The 18,622-nt window shown below is 37.3% G+C and overlaps 1 protein-coding gene across 3 annotated transcripts; it reads left to right on the forward strand.

Annotated features, from left to right (window-relative positions):
- The first annotated feature begins 32 nt into the window (after positions 1–32).
- Positions 33–18,051, forward strand: sytl3 (synaptotagmin-like 3). Of its 3 annotated transcripts, none has more exons than XM_015349529.2 (16): positions 33–115; positions 2,907–3,437; positions 4,835–5,050; positions 5,286–5,353; positions 7,014–7,065; positions 7,672–7,744; positions 8,314–8,386; positions 8,796–8,917; positions 12,564–12,683; positions 12,865–13,043; positions 13,400–13,502; positions 14,217–14,387; positions 15,608–15,716; positions 16,568–16,676; positions 16,781–16,986; positions 17,798–18,051. In XM_015349529.2, exons 2-16 carry the CDS (start codon positions 3,340–3,342, stop codon positions 17,917–17,919), a joined length of 1,821 nt encoding a protein of 606 aa, XP_015205015.1. In that variant the 5' UTR covers positions 33–115; positions 2,907–3,339; the 3' UTR covers positions 17,920–18,051. The 3 variants fall into 3 exon arrangements, with proteins under 3 accessions (XP_015205015.1, XP_015205028.1, XP_006626033.2); XM_015349542.2 differs by having other exon boundaries at positions 17,801–18,051; XM_006625970.3 differs by having other exon boundaries at positions 78–115; positions 3,004–3,437.
- The last annotated feature ends 571 nt before the right edge of the window (positions 18,052–18,622 follow it).

The following is an 18,622-nucleotide window of genomic DNA, read 5'->3' on the forward strand; positions in this document are numbered from 1 at the left end:
GTCAGGAAGGAAAGACGATGACGTGCATTTCCCCGCATAGCTTTTTTTAAACCAAAAGATCTCCCACAGGGGCTGCTCAGTACAGAATGTTTTTGATCTTCAGTACAGCTAAAAGGTAAGCTTTTAACATTTTCCTAAAAAGACATCTTCTACGAGTAAACTAGTTTGATTGACCCGATAGTTTGTGTTTGATATGACCATTTTGAAGATTGTTTTCAAAGGCAGCTCAAATAAAAAAGAAGCTGCTGGAAAAAGTGTTCAACTCACTCATATCACAATTAAGGATTATTGAAACGACTTACTGTATATTGTTCTGTATGTCTGGCAGGGTGCAGACGCTGTTCATCAGTTGTACATAAATAACTTTTGTCTGATAAAAGGACTTTGAGGCTGCCATTGAGTGAAATTTTGACCACAGTACTCTAATAGGAAATTAAATTTCCGTGATTGGCTAAGCCCCCTGATAGGATCATTTTTAGTATTAAATGGGGATACTCTGTATTTCTTTCTTCAACTTCACTTCATCGCTGTCCTTCATTACAACCAGCAGGATATTCATGGAATTGAAGGTGCTCATTACCAATGAAATAACAGATAAAGCACATTTTTGGACTGGACTGGCCACTGATAAAGTAGTATAAAAGTAGTTGCTTTGTGTACTTCTTCATAGAAGGCAATGGCTTGTCTGAGTCGATCTTTCTTTTTTTGTTTGTTTAATTCAGATTTGTTCATTTCAAACCTTGGATTTTATTAGTTTCCATGATACTTACTAAACTCTATGCCCTTGCCACAGTAAGGGCATACAGTATCTGTCTACAGTACTTAAATAGGACACTACAGTATGTATATTAGGTTTACCAAGATAGTGTCTGCATTCTATGTATATAAGAATTTACATTCCAGGATCAGTATAGCAGCCTTGTTGTCTTTAAAAGAGTTCCTTTATTTGCAATCCATGAAAAGGATTAAGAGAAAACATGCTATAGACTGTATAATACTCTATATACAGTATATTGTACTGTATATGATTATGGTATATTATTAGGTACATGATTTGTTTTTCATTTTTGTTTTCATAATGCATCTCAGACCATTTTGTAAGATTGCAGCCTTAGATGTTTTTCTTTTTCCTTTATGGCAGGGTTCTAAATTGTTCTCACACCATTAAATAAATCTGTTAAGCAGGCTGTAAGCTGTGGTTTCTAGTTTAAACCTCTCCCCGTAGTAGAAATATTGTGCAAAATGACTGTTCACAGTTTCACAGTTTGCATTATGACTTCAGAGTCTCGGCTTTCTTCATCAGATGAGACACTACCCTTCCAGCAAAATATCTATGAATAGAAATAAAAACTTGTTTCGGTCTTTCGATTATGTGAGTAAACTGCATGATGCTCATCTTTCTTTTGCGTTGTTGTATCCTAATATTGCAAAATAAAGGTCTTAAAAACCTTGACTGAAAAAGTATTGTTTAATAAAACATACAGTATGTGTTTATAGCCAATATTAATTGCTACCTTAAAAAGTGTCATGACTGCCAGCCTTAAAGCAACAAAATTTGAAAATAATGCAAGCGGCTGAATACTGGATTGAAACTGGGAGATGTAAGAAAAGAACACAATATTAGCAGCTTGCATTTATGAGGACAATATTTGGTGTTGCTTGCTAGCACCCTCTATGCATCAGTCCCACTGAACTATACACCAGGACTGTGAGACAGGAATAAATCAAATCTGTTATGCTGCACTGCAGTTCTTGTCATTTTGTTTATGTGCCTTTCTTGACAGCAGGTCCGCCTAAATGCTCATTTAGTCAACTCTTCTCTACCTAGAAAAGCCTTTCTCCCTGTTCAGCCTTGATTCCGTTAAAAGGCTTTTCTAAAAGAAGGACTAGTTCTGTGGTAGCCTCTAAGTATTATACTGTTGCAACTGCAGTTGAACTTTAAACAAAGCTGCTAATTCCCATGCAACATTTCTAAATATAAAGAAATGGTTGAAGGTTGCCACCCCAAGTGTAAACTTACTCTTGACCTCAGTAAGGAAGAGAATAGTAGAAGTAATAGATAATATATGATTTTATCTTATGCACTTTAGGATTTTACTCTGGCTATAGAAGCATTCCTACCCTCATTTATACTGAATACAATAGAAAATTGAGCATCATGCCATGATGAGAAGATCAAATTAAATTTTAACTTGGGATGTTTCTGTGATGTCTTCTACAGTATATTATATCAACATTTTCAAAAAGTTAAACTTTGACACCAAATTTCCAGTACTGTCTGTTATATCTGTTTTTTCTTCCGCTGGCCAAATACGAACTTGAAGGCCAGGGTTAAAGAGCATGAAATGTAATTGTGAAAGCTCTCATTTTGTGTTGAATCATGGTACACAAAGATAAGTCAAGGGAGCTTTTATCTTCCCTTTGCATGGGAGGAATCACAGTGCTTGATAAGACTGGTCTTTTTCATGAGTACGTATTTACATAGTTCACAATTATGGTGTCAATGTGTGCCTGTTAAAGGTATTGTGAACGGAAATTAACGCAAAATAATCTGAAATTGTTTTACTTCTGTCTCTTTTCATAAAACTGGAGGGAGAATGATAAGACTCTTGTTCATTGAATGACATTCATGAATTACAATTTTGAACAGAGGACAGGCATTTCTTATCCATTAAGGCAGTGAGTGTGTGATAATGGAATCTATGGCAAAGATCCGGAACTGGGTACCTTCTCTTTAATGGGCCAAATGACCACATCATTACAAAATCAATGCAGCAAACAAAAGCCAGCTTCCTCTCCTTCTATCCTGAGGTACTATTATGAGACTGCTGATTAAAGTGCCTGATGCACTTTTATATTTCCTTCAGAAAGCAATATTTCCTTTCTATATTTTTTTATTTTTTAAGGTCTTGACAGGGTGGCAGATTTCCCCATCTTCAGAGACAAATCAGGACTAGAAAATGCCCTAGTCTGCCTGTAAACGAAAGCTTATTTGGCTTTCAGAAATACCACCTTTGGAGGAAGCATCATCTTTCCAGAACTATGTGGAGCTGGGCAGCTGTTTGTGGCAGAAAATGAGATCTCTCATCTGTAAGAGTATAAGAACACAAAGAACTTCACACCTAACTTCAAAAGGAACTTAGCAAAATTCAAATCCTTGGTATAAAGAAGATGTCTTTCACTCTGCATTTATATTGTTCCAATGAGAAGGCTCTCTGCAATTTTCAGATAAAAATCCTGTGCCTTTTTTCACCTTTGTAATTAAAAATCTGTGTATCATTCTTTCAAAACAAAAAAATATATATACACAACCAGAAATATAATTCACTTGCTGGAAACATGGACTTAAGTTTCCTGAAGGAACTGGAAAGGGAGAAGGTTCTGGAAGTGCTCCAGAGAGATAAGATTCTCCGTGCATTGGAAGAAGAGAGGATCAGGTAAATGATTTTCATTGGTTTATCTGGAGTTCTGTCTGATAATATCATGCACAACAGAAAATAAAATGTTACTAAAATTAATATTGCTGTTACTGATGGAAAGAATTTAGTATTTGAGGAAATAGAAAAATGTCAATAACTATAAAACCAAATGTTTCACCCCTGATTCACAAGAGCCCCAGTCTAGTAAGTAGTAGGTCTCTACCACCGGTTCCTAAAGATTAGAAACATTTGTAAGTTATTGATCAATTAAGTAATTAACTATTGTCCTCAAGGGATGATTGGTATTCAGTTTAATGTTTCATATGATCTTTAAATTACTTTAAGCAAACGCATTCATTGGAGTATTGTTTTTTATATTGGTTGTTTAAAGCTTACTTAAAACCTGCACCGCTCCAAATCAAGCCTTAGTTGTCAGATGTTATCCTTAACTATTGCACACTTTTGGTTGAACTTACTCCTCAGTAGAAGCTCTATAAAAAGCCAGATATACTGTAATGAGAAATTACACAATGACCAAGATTAACAACACTGTATCTACAGTACCTCTAGTCTCTACCTGTAGGTGATATATAATTTCAGAAACTGTTATAGTTTAATTCATGGGTCAATTAAGCAAATATAAATACAAAGGTATGAACTTCATCAGAAAATTGTTTAAATCATTAAGTGAATATTATGCTTGTTTTTAACAATTAAGCTAAAATTAGGTTCGATCATTATTATCAGTTGAAATTTATCCAATAAGACTCATAAATCCTCCCAAGAAAAAAATCTTGCAGACAAACAGCAAAAAACGTATTTCAGCTGTGCACTCTAATTGGAAAAAATGAAGTGCTCTGAATGTAAATAATATATTTTTTTTTTACCTTTAAGGCATTGCAGAGAGGCCAGGATAGACGTAATATGTTCTTTTTTTACTACAGTAGTAAGAATTGTCAGTTGCATTGAACTAGAATACCAGCTGTAATCCTAAAATAGGTTGACCAGTAACACAAACAAAGAGAGCATTGCAGCTGTTGGGGCTGCGTGAGAAAAGGTATAGATTGGAAAGAGATAAGAATGACCTGATCTTGTCAGTATTCTTCATGATACAAGTATATCATTATTAACATGTCACTGAAAAAAGTAAATACATTTACACATTTTTATTATCAGAAGCACACAGTATCTCAAAATGTTATGTTTAGTTTGTTTTTAACAAAAAGAGCAATTTACACCATAAAGTATTTGTAATAGGGCTGAGGAGTGTATGTTAGTTAATTACCCAACGTTCTTCCTCATTCCTGTCGTGAAATAAAATTACATCAATTCCTGAAAAACTAATCTCAAACAATTTCGTGCGTAATTGAATGTGGTATGCGATGAAGTGAAAAATGGGGAATTTACTTTTCCAGAAAACTGAAGTCGGAACTTCAGGAGCTACGCCGAAAGGGTGCAAAGAGCTTCTCCCAGCATTACAGCGAGAAGAGCTGCGCCCGCTGTCAGAGGCCCCTGGGGAAGCTGTGGAACTGCGGGGCCGTATGCAAAGGATGCAGCCACCGCATCTGCAGCAAATGTCGCATCGCCATCACTGCCAGAGTCTGGAAATGCACAGTCTGCTACGCGTACAGGTGAGCTCAGTTTAAATGCGCAGCTGGCCAATATGAATAAAGTCAAGGAACTAATACAGCCTCGTCACCAACAGTTAGAGGTTTCACAAGACATCCACGGAAAGTGATTCTGACGAGTTCTAGTACGAACAGCCCTTCCTGTTCTTAAACGTATTAATTGTATTCACACTTAACCCCCTAAATGAAAACTACAACACAACAAAAAAAGACAAACACGTCTTTTTTTCCCCTGCAGAGAAGTTAAAATAAGATCTGGCGAATGGTTCTTGGAAGAAAGAGCAAAGAAATTTCCCATCGAAGCAGGTTTGTTTATTTTTTTAACGCAGTAAACAGTAATAATGTAGTAATTTGGTTTTTTTAATTATGTAGAGATGCAATGGATTAATTTACTCCCACTATATGAAATTGTAATGTGGTTATTAATGATCAATCAGTCAGAATGACAAGTAATATCAGACCATATTTTAAAAACACAGTTTATTAATACAATACATAAACATGCATATCAAACCAACACAAGTAATAGTATATGAAATTTGCTTTGATACCAATGGCTGATTGTACAATCAAGAATCACAAAGACAGGAATTATAAAACTCAGAGTTAAACATATCTATAAAATTTTCATCCATCCATTTTCTAACCACTTCTCCCATTTCATGGATTGTGAGGGTGCCGGAGCAAGCAATAAACACAAGACAGGATACACCCTGAACAACATGCCAGTCCATTGCAGGGCACACACAGACACACACACACACACTCACAGCAGGGCCAATTTTCCCGTGCATCTTCGGACTGTAGGAGGAAACTGAAGCACTCAGAGGAAACCCATGCAAACATGAGGAGAACATTCAAACTCCTCTTTCCTTTTTGGTTGGTCATTTTTTGGATGATTTTCCAGGGCCTGCTGCTGGGATCACTTATGGTGCCTGATGTGCAGACATATAGATGTCAGTGGCTGGGCATCTATAACTAAAAGTTAAAGTCCAGACACAGGACATGTACAGTAGTTTATGCAGAGGCCTGGGTTTATTCACTGGTCAAGCCAACAGAAAGATTAGAAATCTATAATAAAACTCCTAGTTTAATTATGTGCCTTGCTGCTACATTGTAAGTTTGTATACATTTTGAACACTGTTTAATTCAATAAATGATGGTATTTGTCTGACATTACAAATGAAAATCTCATCTGACACTGCCAAAGCTTAATCTAGAGCAATGAGCTATTTGAAGACAAAATTGCAGTTAAGAGGCTTAAGCTTTGTTTTAATCAAACAGCGATTTTAAGCGACAATAGGTACTGAGATACATTCACTTTAAATTGTGAAAGAATGTAAGTTAGTATGTGGCTGCTTTTGCTTTGGAGGCATTAATTGAGCTCACTGAGCACTGCATGAGCATTTTAGGTGCTTTTCCAAGCCTTTGCTGCAGCCACTTTGGCGTTTTTGCCCATTCGTGGGTTATTATTATTTCTTCGGAATGTAGAATACAGTATGTGCAGAATTGGATTTAAAATCAAGATTTTGACATGACCTGTCAAAGGTTTCTTTTTTTCCCTCCTGAAAAACTACTCGGTTACTACTTGGCTGTTTGTTTTGGGTCATTATAATGCTGCACAGTGCATCACCCAATATGGATAAAAAACTCTTCTTGTAAATAAGCATACAGAATGTCTCTGTAAACTTCAGAGATAGTCAGTTCTGGAGTTGACTGCAGATGCCCCATGACTTTGACTTAGTGTGGCATTGCAAAAACCAGGAAGCAGATTGGATTCTATTATACAACTGTTTTTCTTTAATTTTGTATTGATGAGAAACACCACCTCTTCCTTCCATATGAAAAAGCATTTATCAGGCTTATTTAAAAAAATATCCTCTCTTCATAACAACAGTAATGAAATTTATCCAGAAATTAATCCATTCGGATAATGAATCTGTAAATCACTTCTCTGATCTCGCAGACAAACAGGAGACGGTTGGCGAAAAGCTATTAAAGTCCTATCAGAGATTAAGGTAAGTCAAATGAAGTTACAATATCTACTCTATTAACTCTAAGAACTGCATTAAATAAAGCAAATCTACCTCCTTCATGTTAATCACTTAGTACTAATCACAGTTTCTGGGAAGAGGGTATATCACTGCTACAGTAAAACTGGTATTTCTGGACAGAAAAAGTCTGCTATCAGTGTTACATGATGCTTGTAGAAGGGGGCTATTTGTAATTTCAATGTGTATAGCTTCCTAAATTTAAGAAAGCATTGCATTACTATTTTCTATCCTTACTTCTTCAGATCTCAAAAACTAAGGCAAGGGCTGGTAGATACTGGGATGGGTGAACCAGATTGCTGCTGTTGCAGTTCTCTATTGTAATATAGAGGTGAAATCCATGTTGACAAGTTCTAAAAATTGCACTGTTGTGAGCAGTCCTAGATAGGGTAGTGTTTAAATCTGGGCTGTCAATGCCCATTAACACCTGATGTTACCAACCAGATGTACATGTTTTCTCTTATCTACAGAGAAAACTACAAAGAATCTTCATCTCTGTAACTAAGAAAAATAGTATTGATTTTTAACTCAAACCATGTAGGAACTGAAATGTCCTATTGTGTTTTTTTTCAGTAATATATCCATTGTCCCTCCTACTCCACCACCATTTCTGGAAGACACATCCATTTACTTGAGCAAACCTGGAGTAAGATATTGACAAACTGAATATGTTATGTATTAAGCTGCTTAATACATTATGTATACTTAATATTTAATTAAAATACCTGTTATATAATGCTAATTCCAAAATACAGTCAATTATTTAAATTAATTAAATTATAACTGGTTTATGTCTCACTTTATACTTCCTACATTTGAAATAGCCTTACACTGTATATCACAATGCCTTCCATTCCATTTTTATTTTCAAGTTTGCTTCTCAAATCATTCTAGTCAATCGCCATATTAAGAAATGAGAAGGTCTTGGTTTTGAAATGTAGTCCCCCCCCCCCCACTATTTGTAAAGTAAAATATGAAAGTATAATGATTCCTAAAGTTTTTTTTGTGCTTATCATATTAAGGACAACAGACAAGCAGTTTACCAGTACTGCATTTTATTCAGTATAAATAATAAATTCAGTTAATAAACCAATAGCATTATGCCAAAGTGATTTGATCTCTGTCTTGTGGCATAATCTAGTTTAGGCTACTGAATAATGGAGTACTATAAAATCTAAACAAATCTTAATTTGTTCAATATTCTGTATCTTGCAGGGACTTCAGAATTCAAAAGGATTTACTAGATCAGTAGAAAACCTCTTCCTATCACTCACCACGCACATGAAAAGTAAGAGCTTTTCTACCGTACATGTCTTTATTTTTGAATGGCTTTCGTCACATTGTCATGCAGACATTTCAACACCTTGTTAATGATGCATACTGACAACTGTGTTTAGCAAACAATCATTCATCTTGGCAAGTAATCCAAATAGTTAAACTCAAGTAAATTACAGTAACTAATTTAATTAGATCTGTATCATTAAGATATCCCATTCTTAAAGACCAACAAATAAGATTATATTTACATTTCTAAGAATATACTGTACATTTAAATGAAAGTACAGCCTACAGTATGTCCATTCACTCCCTTTCTGGCTTGTGGGAATCTTGCTTCGTTAGATCTCACACACAAAAAAAAGCAATGTGAAGTGTTCAGTGTCGCATTAGAATAGTGTTCTTTGTTTGCTTGGCTTCAGAACTCTCCAAATCTCAGAATGACGTGACAGTGGACCGCTCCCTCCTGACCGCGGACTATGGGGAGAGCCCCAGGAAGGAGCGCAGGAGTTTGTCCGACCCAGCCATCAACAAGCCAGCACCGGTAAGAGAGGGAACGAGACATCCAAGCGCATTCATGATGTTCAAAAGAACTGCTGGACTTGTTATTCCTAGTGAATTGCATAACGCAAAACAAAAAACACCCAAGAATAAAGTGCCTGAAAGGATTATGGAGCATTAAGTCAAAATGTGGCTTAATCCACTTGGCTGTGATCTAACCTCCTGGCCAGAGGACGAGGAGGCCAGGACCCCCAAGGGGTGGAGGTGGGCTGCAAAAAGGTGTATGCGAGGGACACATACAGTATTTATAGTGTTGTAGGAGAGGAAATTACATCGGGAGTGGTTTCTAATTACCGACAGCAGAGTCTGATTGAGTTTGGTTGTTGTCATCCCTCCCAAACTTCTGTTATAAACTCCATTTCGTGTGCAAATTTCCAAATGTTCCCACAGAAATAATAATATGATTGTCTTAAGATGTGATCAGTGTTCAGTAATGCAAAACACAGGCTTGCTTGAAGAAGAATAGGATTCTTTGGACTCAGTCTTCCGAGGAAGTACAGAAGTAGAAGTTTATGATATGCATTTCCAATTTGATTTTTCTTCCTTGATTCATGTCCCAGGGAGTATTTAAGATCTAAGCACAGTTAATTTATAGTTAACAGATTCAATGCTTTGCATGTTTTACATTGATTTTTCCTGATGTCCTTAGAAATGCATTGATCGTGCGAGATCCCTTTTCTTGAATGTGATTCGTAGACGGGAATCTTCAATTAACAGATTAATTTACTTAACATATTCAACTTCCAATGATGCCAGCCATTTAAAAAAAATAATTTTCAGAACCCTGTGTTTTTCCTACTGATTTTCAAGGTGAAAAAGCAACCTCCAATTTCTCAGTGTTAATAGAACACCAGAGCTGAAAATGTCTTCTTGGTGAGGAAATAGTTAACCGCATTTGCAAACAACTAATACTGGTATATTACACATTTAAAGAAACACTCATTAACATTTTCCTACAATAAAAAAACAGTCTATAAATATGTTCAGGTGGGTAGCTGCATCAGCATGCGTAGGCTGCAAAGGAACAAGTAATAGGTTTATTCCATGCTGAAAAGAGAAGAAAGAAAACACAATGTTTTGGCCATGGAGCCTTCTTCAGGTGTGAGAAAGACAGGGCAGTAAGCAAAGGTAATGTAGTGGGAGAACAAAAGCTGGGAGAGAGGAGGAGCGAGAGGCGGGGGCAGGGGACAGAAAGATAGGCCAATCAGGAGGTGTGAAGTCAGGATATGTGAAGAGAGGTGTGAAATGAAACCTACAATGAATAGAGAGAATTTAGAAGGCAATTAGTCTGTCGTTGAGAGAAGGTGTGATCCTAGCTGCAGGATAATTTTAGTTTCTGTAGTCTTTCTGATGTGGGACTTAGGATAACCATCTTTGAGAATACAGCCGGAGAGATTAGTGTGATCATGGCCATCAGAGATGAAATGAGAAACAATAGGCTTGGAGAAATCTATAATCTTCACAGCCCTAAAATGTTCTCTGAAGCGGTCTCCGAGTCTCCTTCCCGATTCCCCAATGTAAATGGCTGTGTAATTTATTTTATGACAATTATATTGTAACGCAACGGGGGCTCAGGCGGGCGCCCTCGCCGCATTAGGTCGGCCCCATCCCGACTGAGGCTCGAACCCGGGACTCCCGCGTCTCTCTGCAGCGACCCAGCCCCATGAGCTAAAGAGAGATCTCTGCACAGCCCAGTAGCTGTAGTCCTGCTATCACAGGGAAGGGCGGTGATGTCACCTGCTCTGGTACGCCGGCTCTTACACAGTACCTGGCGGCCGTAAGCGTTACACTCTCCCCCGCTTAAATCGCCGTCCCCGGCGAAGGGCTATCCCACCCCGCTTCTGACACCAATGTAACGCAACGGGGGCTCAGGCGGGCGCCCTTGCCGCATTAGTTCGGCCCCATCCCGACTGGAGGCTCGAACCCGGGACTCCCGCGTCTCTCTGCAGCGACCTAGCCCCGTTAGGCGATTTAAGCGGGGGAGAGTGTAACGCATACGGCCGACAGGCACTGTGTAAGAGCCGGCGTACCAGAGCAGGTGATGTCACCGCCCTTCCCTGTGATAGCAGGACTACAGCTACTGGGCTGTAGAGAGATCTCTCTTTAGCTCACGGGGCTAGGTCGCTGCAGAGAGACGCGGGAGTCCCGGGTTCGAGCCTCAGTCGGGATGGGGCCGACTTAATGCGGCAAGGGCGCCCGCCTGAGCCCCCGTTGCGTTACAATATATAAATGTTCCCTCCTGAACATATTGAATTAGTTTTAAGAATGAAACAATACTGGATCTTTACTATAGCTACTCCCTACACTGTAAAAATAACACAATTTCTTTACATTTATGCACCCAAGATTTACAATTTGACATTATACAATTTCCTACCTTACGTAACATCTGCTACTGTGAATCTTAAGGTTCAGTGTCCATTTTGTTTTTCAGGATAATGTAAATTCTAGTAACTTTTTCTTTATAAAGGTGTTTTGAAATGTACTGTAGTTTTCTCCATCATATTACTGTATGTTGCTGGAGATAACTGATAGCTGTTTTTTGGTCACCCTAGACTTTAAAATAATTGCTCTGCTCATGTTGTAATGCTTTTCGTTACCTGTGATGACCACTTTTGTTTTTCAAGCTACTTTATTTCCCTCTGTGCCTGTTGATTGTGGTCTGCGGACACAGTTTTTCTTGTAATTTCCTTTTCAACCCCTCCTTGTGAAAGGTACTTGTGGATAAGTGATCATCATGCTTTATTTCCTTCACTCTTGCCACAGTAACTTTATTACAATCACATGTACTGTCTGTAGTAAAAAGTCAAATGTACTTTTGTCAGTTTACAAAAATTACATTTATTACAAAACAAACATTTCATGTCAGTTCCCATTTCATGTCAGAAGTGTATTAGATACAGTAAATAAGGTTGCTGGAGGTACAAGATGTCATCCGAGTGATCCAGAGCTGTCCTGAGGGGCCTTAAATGAGTGTGGTGTTAGATATGTACTTGCAGGTGATACAGCGAGCTCTGTTGCAAGGGGGTGGTCAGAAAAGAGGGCCCCAATGGAGGGATGATCCTGTAGGATGGAAAAGCTGTCTTTAATAGTCCTGGGGATAAAAAGTGTGTTGGGGTGGTGGGTTTATAAATGAAAAAAATTCACAAATGTCATCACTGAGTAAAAAGACCTGGGTGACTCACCAGCTTCCCCATAAGTGTATTCATATTTTTTGTTATATGCAGCAGTATTATAACAAGTAATCAATGATAAAATATCTACACAATTTATGTAATAATGAAAATTGATTGATAATTGATAATTATCTTAATTATAATTGATCTTTGATAATTTGAGAATTGTTACTGAGGGCACATGGAACAAGCTACCCAGTGATATGGTTGAAGCTGATAGCTCTTTTCTGAAGAAAGCTATCGGCAAAATAAGATCCTTAGATCAACTACTTAATGAGCTACAGTACATGAGTTGAATGGGCACTTCTCGTGGAATCTTTCTTATATTCTTACATTGTTCTAACATTAGCTGCCAAGAACCTAGATTCAGTAATTTTACAGTATTTCCTTTAATTGCATGCTAGAATTTCATGTAAATGAACTATCTTGGATGATACGCTCTTTTTGTCACAGTTGACGAAAGTTCCCAGCCTTCCCATCCTGTCAAAGAAGACCGACAATAAGGAAGATTTAAAGTCAAATGTAAATGAAGGCAGACCTACAAGCCATCTCTACTCGGAAGGAAAGAAACGGGTCAGTTCTTGTTAAAAGTGCTTATATCAAGACATTGGAAAAACACTGTGAGAAAACCCCCCAGAATATATGCTACTTCTAGAACAGAGTGCATGCTGTTTTTTATCTAAGGTTTGATCTGTTTCATTGTTAAAAGATGGTTAATATATTAGTATTTCCTCTTTTCATGTTTCACATTTAGGAAAGTATATGCAGTATCAGCAGCACTTGCACGGAACTTGGAAACTTCGACAAAGCCAGTGTAACGGGCGAGATTGAGCTGTCCATTGCGTATAATTTCAAACTCTCCTGTTTAGAAATCTCCGTTAGAGCATGTAAAAACCTGGCCTATGGCGATACAAAGAGGAAAAGGTGCAATCCGTAAGTTAACAAGTGTGCAGTTTGCAAAATATGTTTTTAAAAGTTTTATTACTATATTCAATCTTGGATCCAGGATTAGGAAAATTAAATCTTGAGTTTAAATTAAGGCTGGAATGAGTAACCTGGAAGCCTACAGTAAGTGTTGAGTCTACAGAAAAAAGAAAAAGAATCCCCAGAGCCAAAAGAAAGTTCCTGTTTTTGGAAGTAAATGAGTGAATAACATATGAAATCGAAGAAATTCCTGTTTAAGTGCTTAGCTTGTAACTACTTATTAGTTTGCAGGTCTTTAAATTAATATAAAATGAAGCACATTATAATTTTCTTGCACCTTCAAATGCCTCTTCTGTGATACGCAGGTATGTCAAGATCTACCTTCTTCCAGACAAGTCTCCTCACAGTAAATTGAAGACGGCAGTGAAGAAGAACACAGTGGACCCAGTTTTTAATGAGACTTTTAGAGTAAGGAGATTTCCCATTAATAGAGTCATGTAATATGTAGATTGTGTAGTTAAAGTTTGATGAATAGCCTCATATTTTACTAAAATGTTGTCAAAATCATTAAAATTAGTAAGTTAAGTTGTTCTAGTCATCTTTAGTTTTAATTGCCTTTTGGGAAACATTTTGTTTTTGTTTTTCAACCACATCATTGTATCTGATGAGTTAAGAGAGGGTCAGGATTGAGGTTAATTTCTAATACCGTCCATTTCCTCTCTTCTATATATATATACACACACATATATCTCTTTCACCTTCTGGACATCCCTTTGAACGTCCCTTTTCCCCCACTTCCCCTCTATACCATTGCAGCCACTCCCTGGATCATTTTTCACAAATATGAGGCATTTCTTCAGCCTTGTCCTTATGGTCAGGCTGCCATTTTGTCAGCTAGGAAAGAAACCAAATACACATACAGTATGGAATTCTTCGTCACCCTCAGTCATTAAACCAGACCCCTCTATTTACCGTTACCGAGATCTCACACAGAGCTGAAATCATTCAGATCATTTGTTTCATTTATAATGTTCTGGTTGCAGAAATATACAACACCATTCATCAGATATAAAAGGTGAGAAAAGCATCATCATGGTAAGAATTCGCTATGCCCAGTTAGAATTGCCTCATTTCTATTTGTTGTCTGACAAATTCTTTTTCACCTCCTGTGACTTAAAACAGTACAACATAGAGCGTTCCCAACTGGAAACAAGAACTCTACAGGCTTCCCTCTGGCACTCTGGAACACTGAAGCGCAAAGTATTCCTGGGAGAGGTCCTCATCTCTCTGGATTGCTGGAAATTCGAGGACAACTCCACTCAATCCCACATCTGGTACCAGCTCAGTTCCAAGGTAACCCCGAATACTTAACTTTGCTTTCACACCATAATACAGACCACCACACCACTTTTCTCACTCCTCATTTCATTACTCAGCTTAATACAACAATTTGTTGTGGAATAGTGACCTAAAAGTAATGGTTTTGTTATCACTGTGCCTTGTTTTACTACTTTTGCACAAACTACAGTTGTCCCCGAGTACACTGGACTTGATTTTGCAATTAGGAAGATAATGCGTCTACATATTAGCTTCTTTTAAATGAAATAGCTCTTTTATGAAAAAGCTCAGAGAATATTTGAGTACCTCACATTAGCTATAAATCCCTAAGCTCTGCTGGTATTTATTCTTTCTTTAAATGTGTGCCTTAGTGGTTCAGATTGCAGTTCTGGAGGTCTGTAGGTAACCATGCACTACCTAATTATTGGAATAACTGAATTAGTACTTTTACTCAGTTCTTAAGGAGCTTGAGTTACAAAGAAACCTATAACAACTGCTGGATTGCAGTTGTCTAGGAATGGAGCTGTACACTTTTTTATAATCCTTTCTCTGAATAGGATAAATAAATATATTTACAGTGTTTTAAACTACTGAGACGTTTAAAGGGCACTACATAGTTAGGAAAAACAAAACAGATGTTTTCTATTAATTGTTTTTGGATAATATTTGATTATACAATATCAATAAATCTATTATTTACAATTCACAATTTTTCACAGACCACTTTACAAAATGATATTGCAGTTGACTCCTCTGTGCCTGCATAGTACAACACAGTTGACCGTGTGGGCACAGACTAAAGAAAAACAAAAACTCCTAGGGGACTTTAATAAACCTCTGGGTTTCCCAGGCCTGATCATTACTCCCCTTTACAGGTATCGAGATTGTGATGCATTATTTGAACAAATTAGGGCTTCTTCTAATCACCAGGGAAGAGCCAAACCGCTAACCTTTACGTCCCTACCATAGCTCTATATCAAAACCCTGATAATTAGTTCATTTCAGTGTTAGTACTGTAATATCACTTACAGTATATAGTGTGAAAAGTCCACTGTTCATTTGATTACATTTAGCCCCAACCTAAAATCACTTCCTCATTTGCTATCTATTTTAATAAGTATAATCATTACCCAGCTTCCTCTGAATTTTGTTGAAGACATAAACCGCTACAGCTCAGAGAAGATCCTGCTTCTTTTAGATCTGATTACTTGGTTAAAGTGGTTATCTCTGACCAGCCTGACAGGTATGAAGAATGTGTTCCAGAGCAATACAACGGAGAACTCATGATAAAAGTCAAGTTCAGTTCACTGCCACAAGGCTCTGGCATACACTTTGGAAAGGAAGGTAAATTATGAAATTATTTCTTACTTCAGACTAACAGTGTCATTGCAAACTGGTGTATTTTAAAATATCTGGTCAAGTATCAGTTTAAATAATAGAAGGCTGAAATAACATAAGAAGAAAGTGTTTTTTTTAAATGTTTAGAACATTTTAAGATTATATAAAGATTAAGAAGCTATATATATATATCTTTTGTTGACAGATGTTTCTTTTAGAACTGCACATAACCTTGGGTAATTTTAGCACTGTAATGATTATTCACTTCCTGTCCGATATCTGCAGTTTTCATTAAGTGATTACTTTGAAGTTGGCCTAAGCAGCAAAACTTAATTCAAGAGATTTTTTATAGTCAATTTACAAATATACAGTAGTACAATAATAGCTTTTGTAATGGGAAATCAGCATTGTTGTCATCTTTTTAAACTGGAGCCTCCAAATTTTAGTCAACTTGACTTTATCACTGTGAGCCCCTTAAAGCCACATAGCACGAGGACAACACATGCTTTCCTTTGTAACATTACACTTGGCAGAAGCATCTGCTATTTTGTCCATTGCAATTCCCTCAATGCCTGTAGGTGGTAGGTTAGGATCGACTGGTGGAGATATGCAGTTCTCCTTGACAGTACTGCAAGATCACAATCACTTAAATTGGTCATTTTTGTGCAGAAATCCAGGAACAAGCTAACACTCTCAATTGCATAACCCTGGCACAACTTGCCCAACATTTTATGCTGCCTCTTAGACAATCCTTGTTACAGTTAACTAGTAAAATAGCCCATACTCCAAACAGCAATGGTGCAACCGTGAGAGTGTGTCTATCAGGGGTTTAATCTGATCACTCTCTTTACACACAGAAAACCAAATTCAGATGACCGATCTCGGTCAGCTGAGCGTTCTTATAATTGGAGCCAAAAACCTCCCTTCCTTGAGGCCAGATGGGACAGTCAACTCATTTGTCAAAGGGTAAAAAATATCATATAATACTTGCTGAGCTTTTGTGGTATGTCTTTTATGGTTTGATAAGAGGAGTGACTTCCTGTTGACAACATGTGGTGGTTGATGTGCAGGTGTCTCATTCTGCCGGGAGGAAGAGAGATAAAACAGAAAACCCCTTTATCGAAGAGGAAGGCCTGCCCCCAGTGGAATCACCCAATGGTATTCAGTGGTATTTACCAGGCTGAGGTCATGGACTCCAGCCTGGAGCTCTCTGTCTGGGATAGTGCTCCGTTTGGCCGCCCTGATCGTTTCCTGGGGGGAGTCCGATTAGAGAAAGGTAACTTTGGATAACCTGTCATTCCCTGACCGCAGATAAAGATTACATATTCAAAAACCCAACTACCCAGAGTTAGAAGTTAGACTAGCACTTAAGACAACACTGGAATCTCAAAAACATGTCTGACCTAAATATCCACACTTTTTTTAATGCAAGTACATTGTGGGGCCGTGACTTTGCTTATGAGCAGTTCTGGTCTTGAATCATCTAACATTCTTAAAGCAGACAAAATTGTTGAAATCCAAGATTGTAAAGGCAATAAAGTAGAAACACATAATGACTAGTGTTTTCTACCGTTATGCATTCTGCTGTACGAAACCAGTTACATATATGAAACATTATGATAATGCTGGCAATAATATTGGGAGCATAAAGACACTGTACAAATGAAACATTTATTTTTCCTTATTTTTAAATGCTGTTCCAGAAAGGTTAAAGTGTTTCCTGAGACCGCTATCTTTAACAAAATATGACTTGCTCAGACAGAATGTTGTGCTGTCTCATTTTATTTACAGCTTTATTACTATCTAGCTTTTGTAGTTAGTTATTGATCCAAGGATCCCATCCAGCCATTCCTTGACAGAAACGGCTGTTGTTGTTGAATTATAGCATATTAACACTAATGGTTTCACCTAAAGTGATTGAAACAGATGTAATACATTCTGTTCACCTTTGGTTACATTTAATTGCAACACTGTTAGAACGAGAGGTAGTTTGTTAGATAAGTGTTTTATCACCTTACTTTGCAAGCTTCTGTGAAAAACCTTCTCAGGATGTTGTGGGTAAATGTTGACGCGATATTTTCCTTCAGCAGATACTGCAGGCATGTCTTTTTCTTCTGGGCTGCCTTGGCAACAGTTACTGAGGAGACCCAACACTTGGCATGACTTCACCTTGATCATTCAGCCTAATGCGAACATGACAAAGATGTAATTCATTTTTCCACCAGCCTTTTCCCTCCCAAGGACAGTCACCCAAGCTTGCATTTTGGACTCCATATGCAAAGTATTGGCTGACCAGCACAGAATTTAAAGAAATAAAATGTTTTGTAAATTTGTCCTGAAATGTAATGAAATTGAGATATTATACATCTGTAAATTTGTACATTCAGAAGAATGTATGAATTGTGTTTCATCATATATTTTCTTTCCCAGTGTTGAATGTAATATGTTGGTCAACTTGCTATGTAACGCCCAAGATTATTTCAGAGTGTATTCTGCATTTTAGGCCATTTTTATTTTATTTAAAGCGTGAATGTTTTTAGTCTACTTCAAAATAACTTTTCTTCCTTCAGGAAAAAATTAAGGAAATTCTTCAACAGAGCTCATAAAATAAGTTTTTGAAAGTTTGAGGATTTGGGGATAGTGTGTTTTCCAGTAGTGTCAACTTCTTGGAAAAAGAGATCTAGATCAGTTTTAATTTGTTCTGCATTACAATTATATAACATAACTGTAACACCACAGTATAGAACATTTCTTATGAGTATGAATACTTCTGGACAAAATAACTGATCCTATATAGAGAGAAAGGAAAATACTTGGCCAAATACGCCTCTATTTTCAAACAATTCTGATTGGAATTTAAGGGTTCACAGTTTTGTTGAGTCGTATCAGCCTTTTAACGAGGAATCGGATGG

This window comes from Lepisosteus oculatus, chromosome 2, assembly GCF_040954835.1.
Source record: "Lepisosteus oculatus isolate fLepOcu1 chromosome 2, fLepOcu1.hap2, whole genome shotgun sequence".
NCBI classification, from domain to species: Eukaryota; Metazoa; Chordata; class Actinopteri; order Semionotiformes; family Lepisosteidae; genus Lepisosteus; species Lepisosteus oculatus.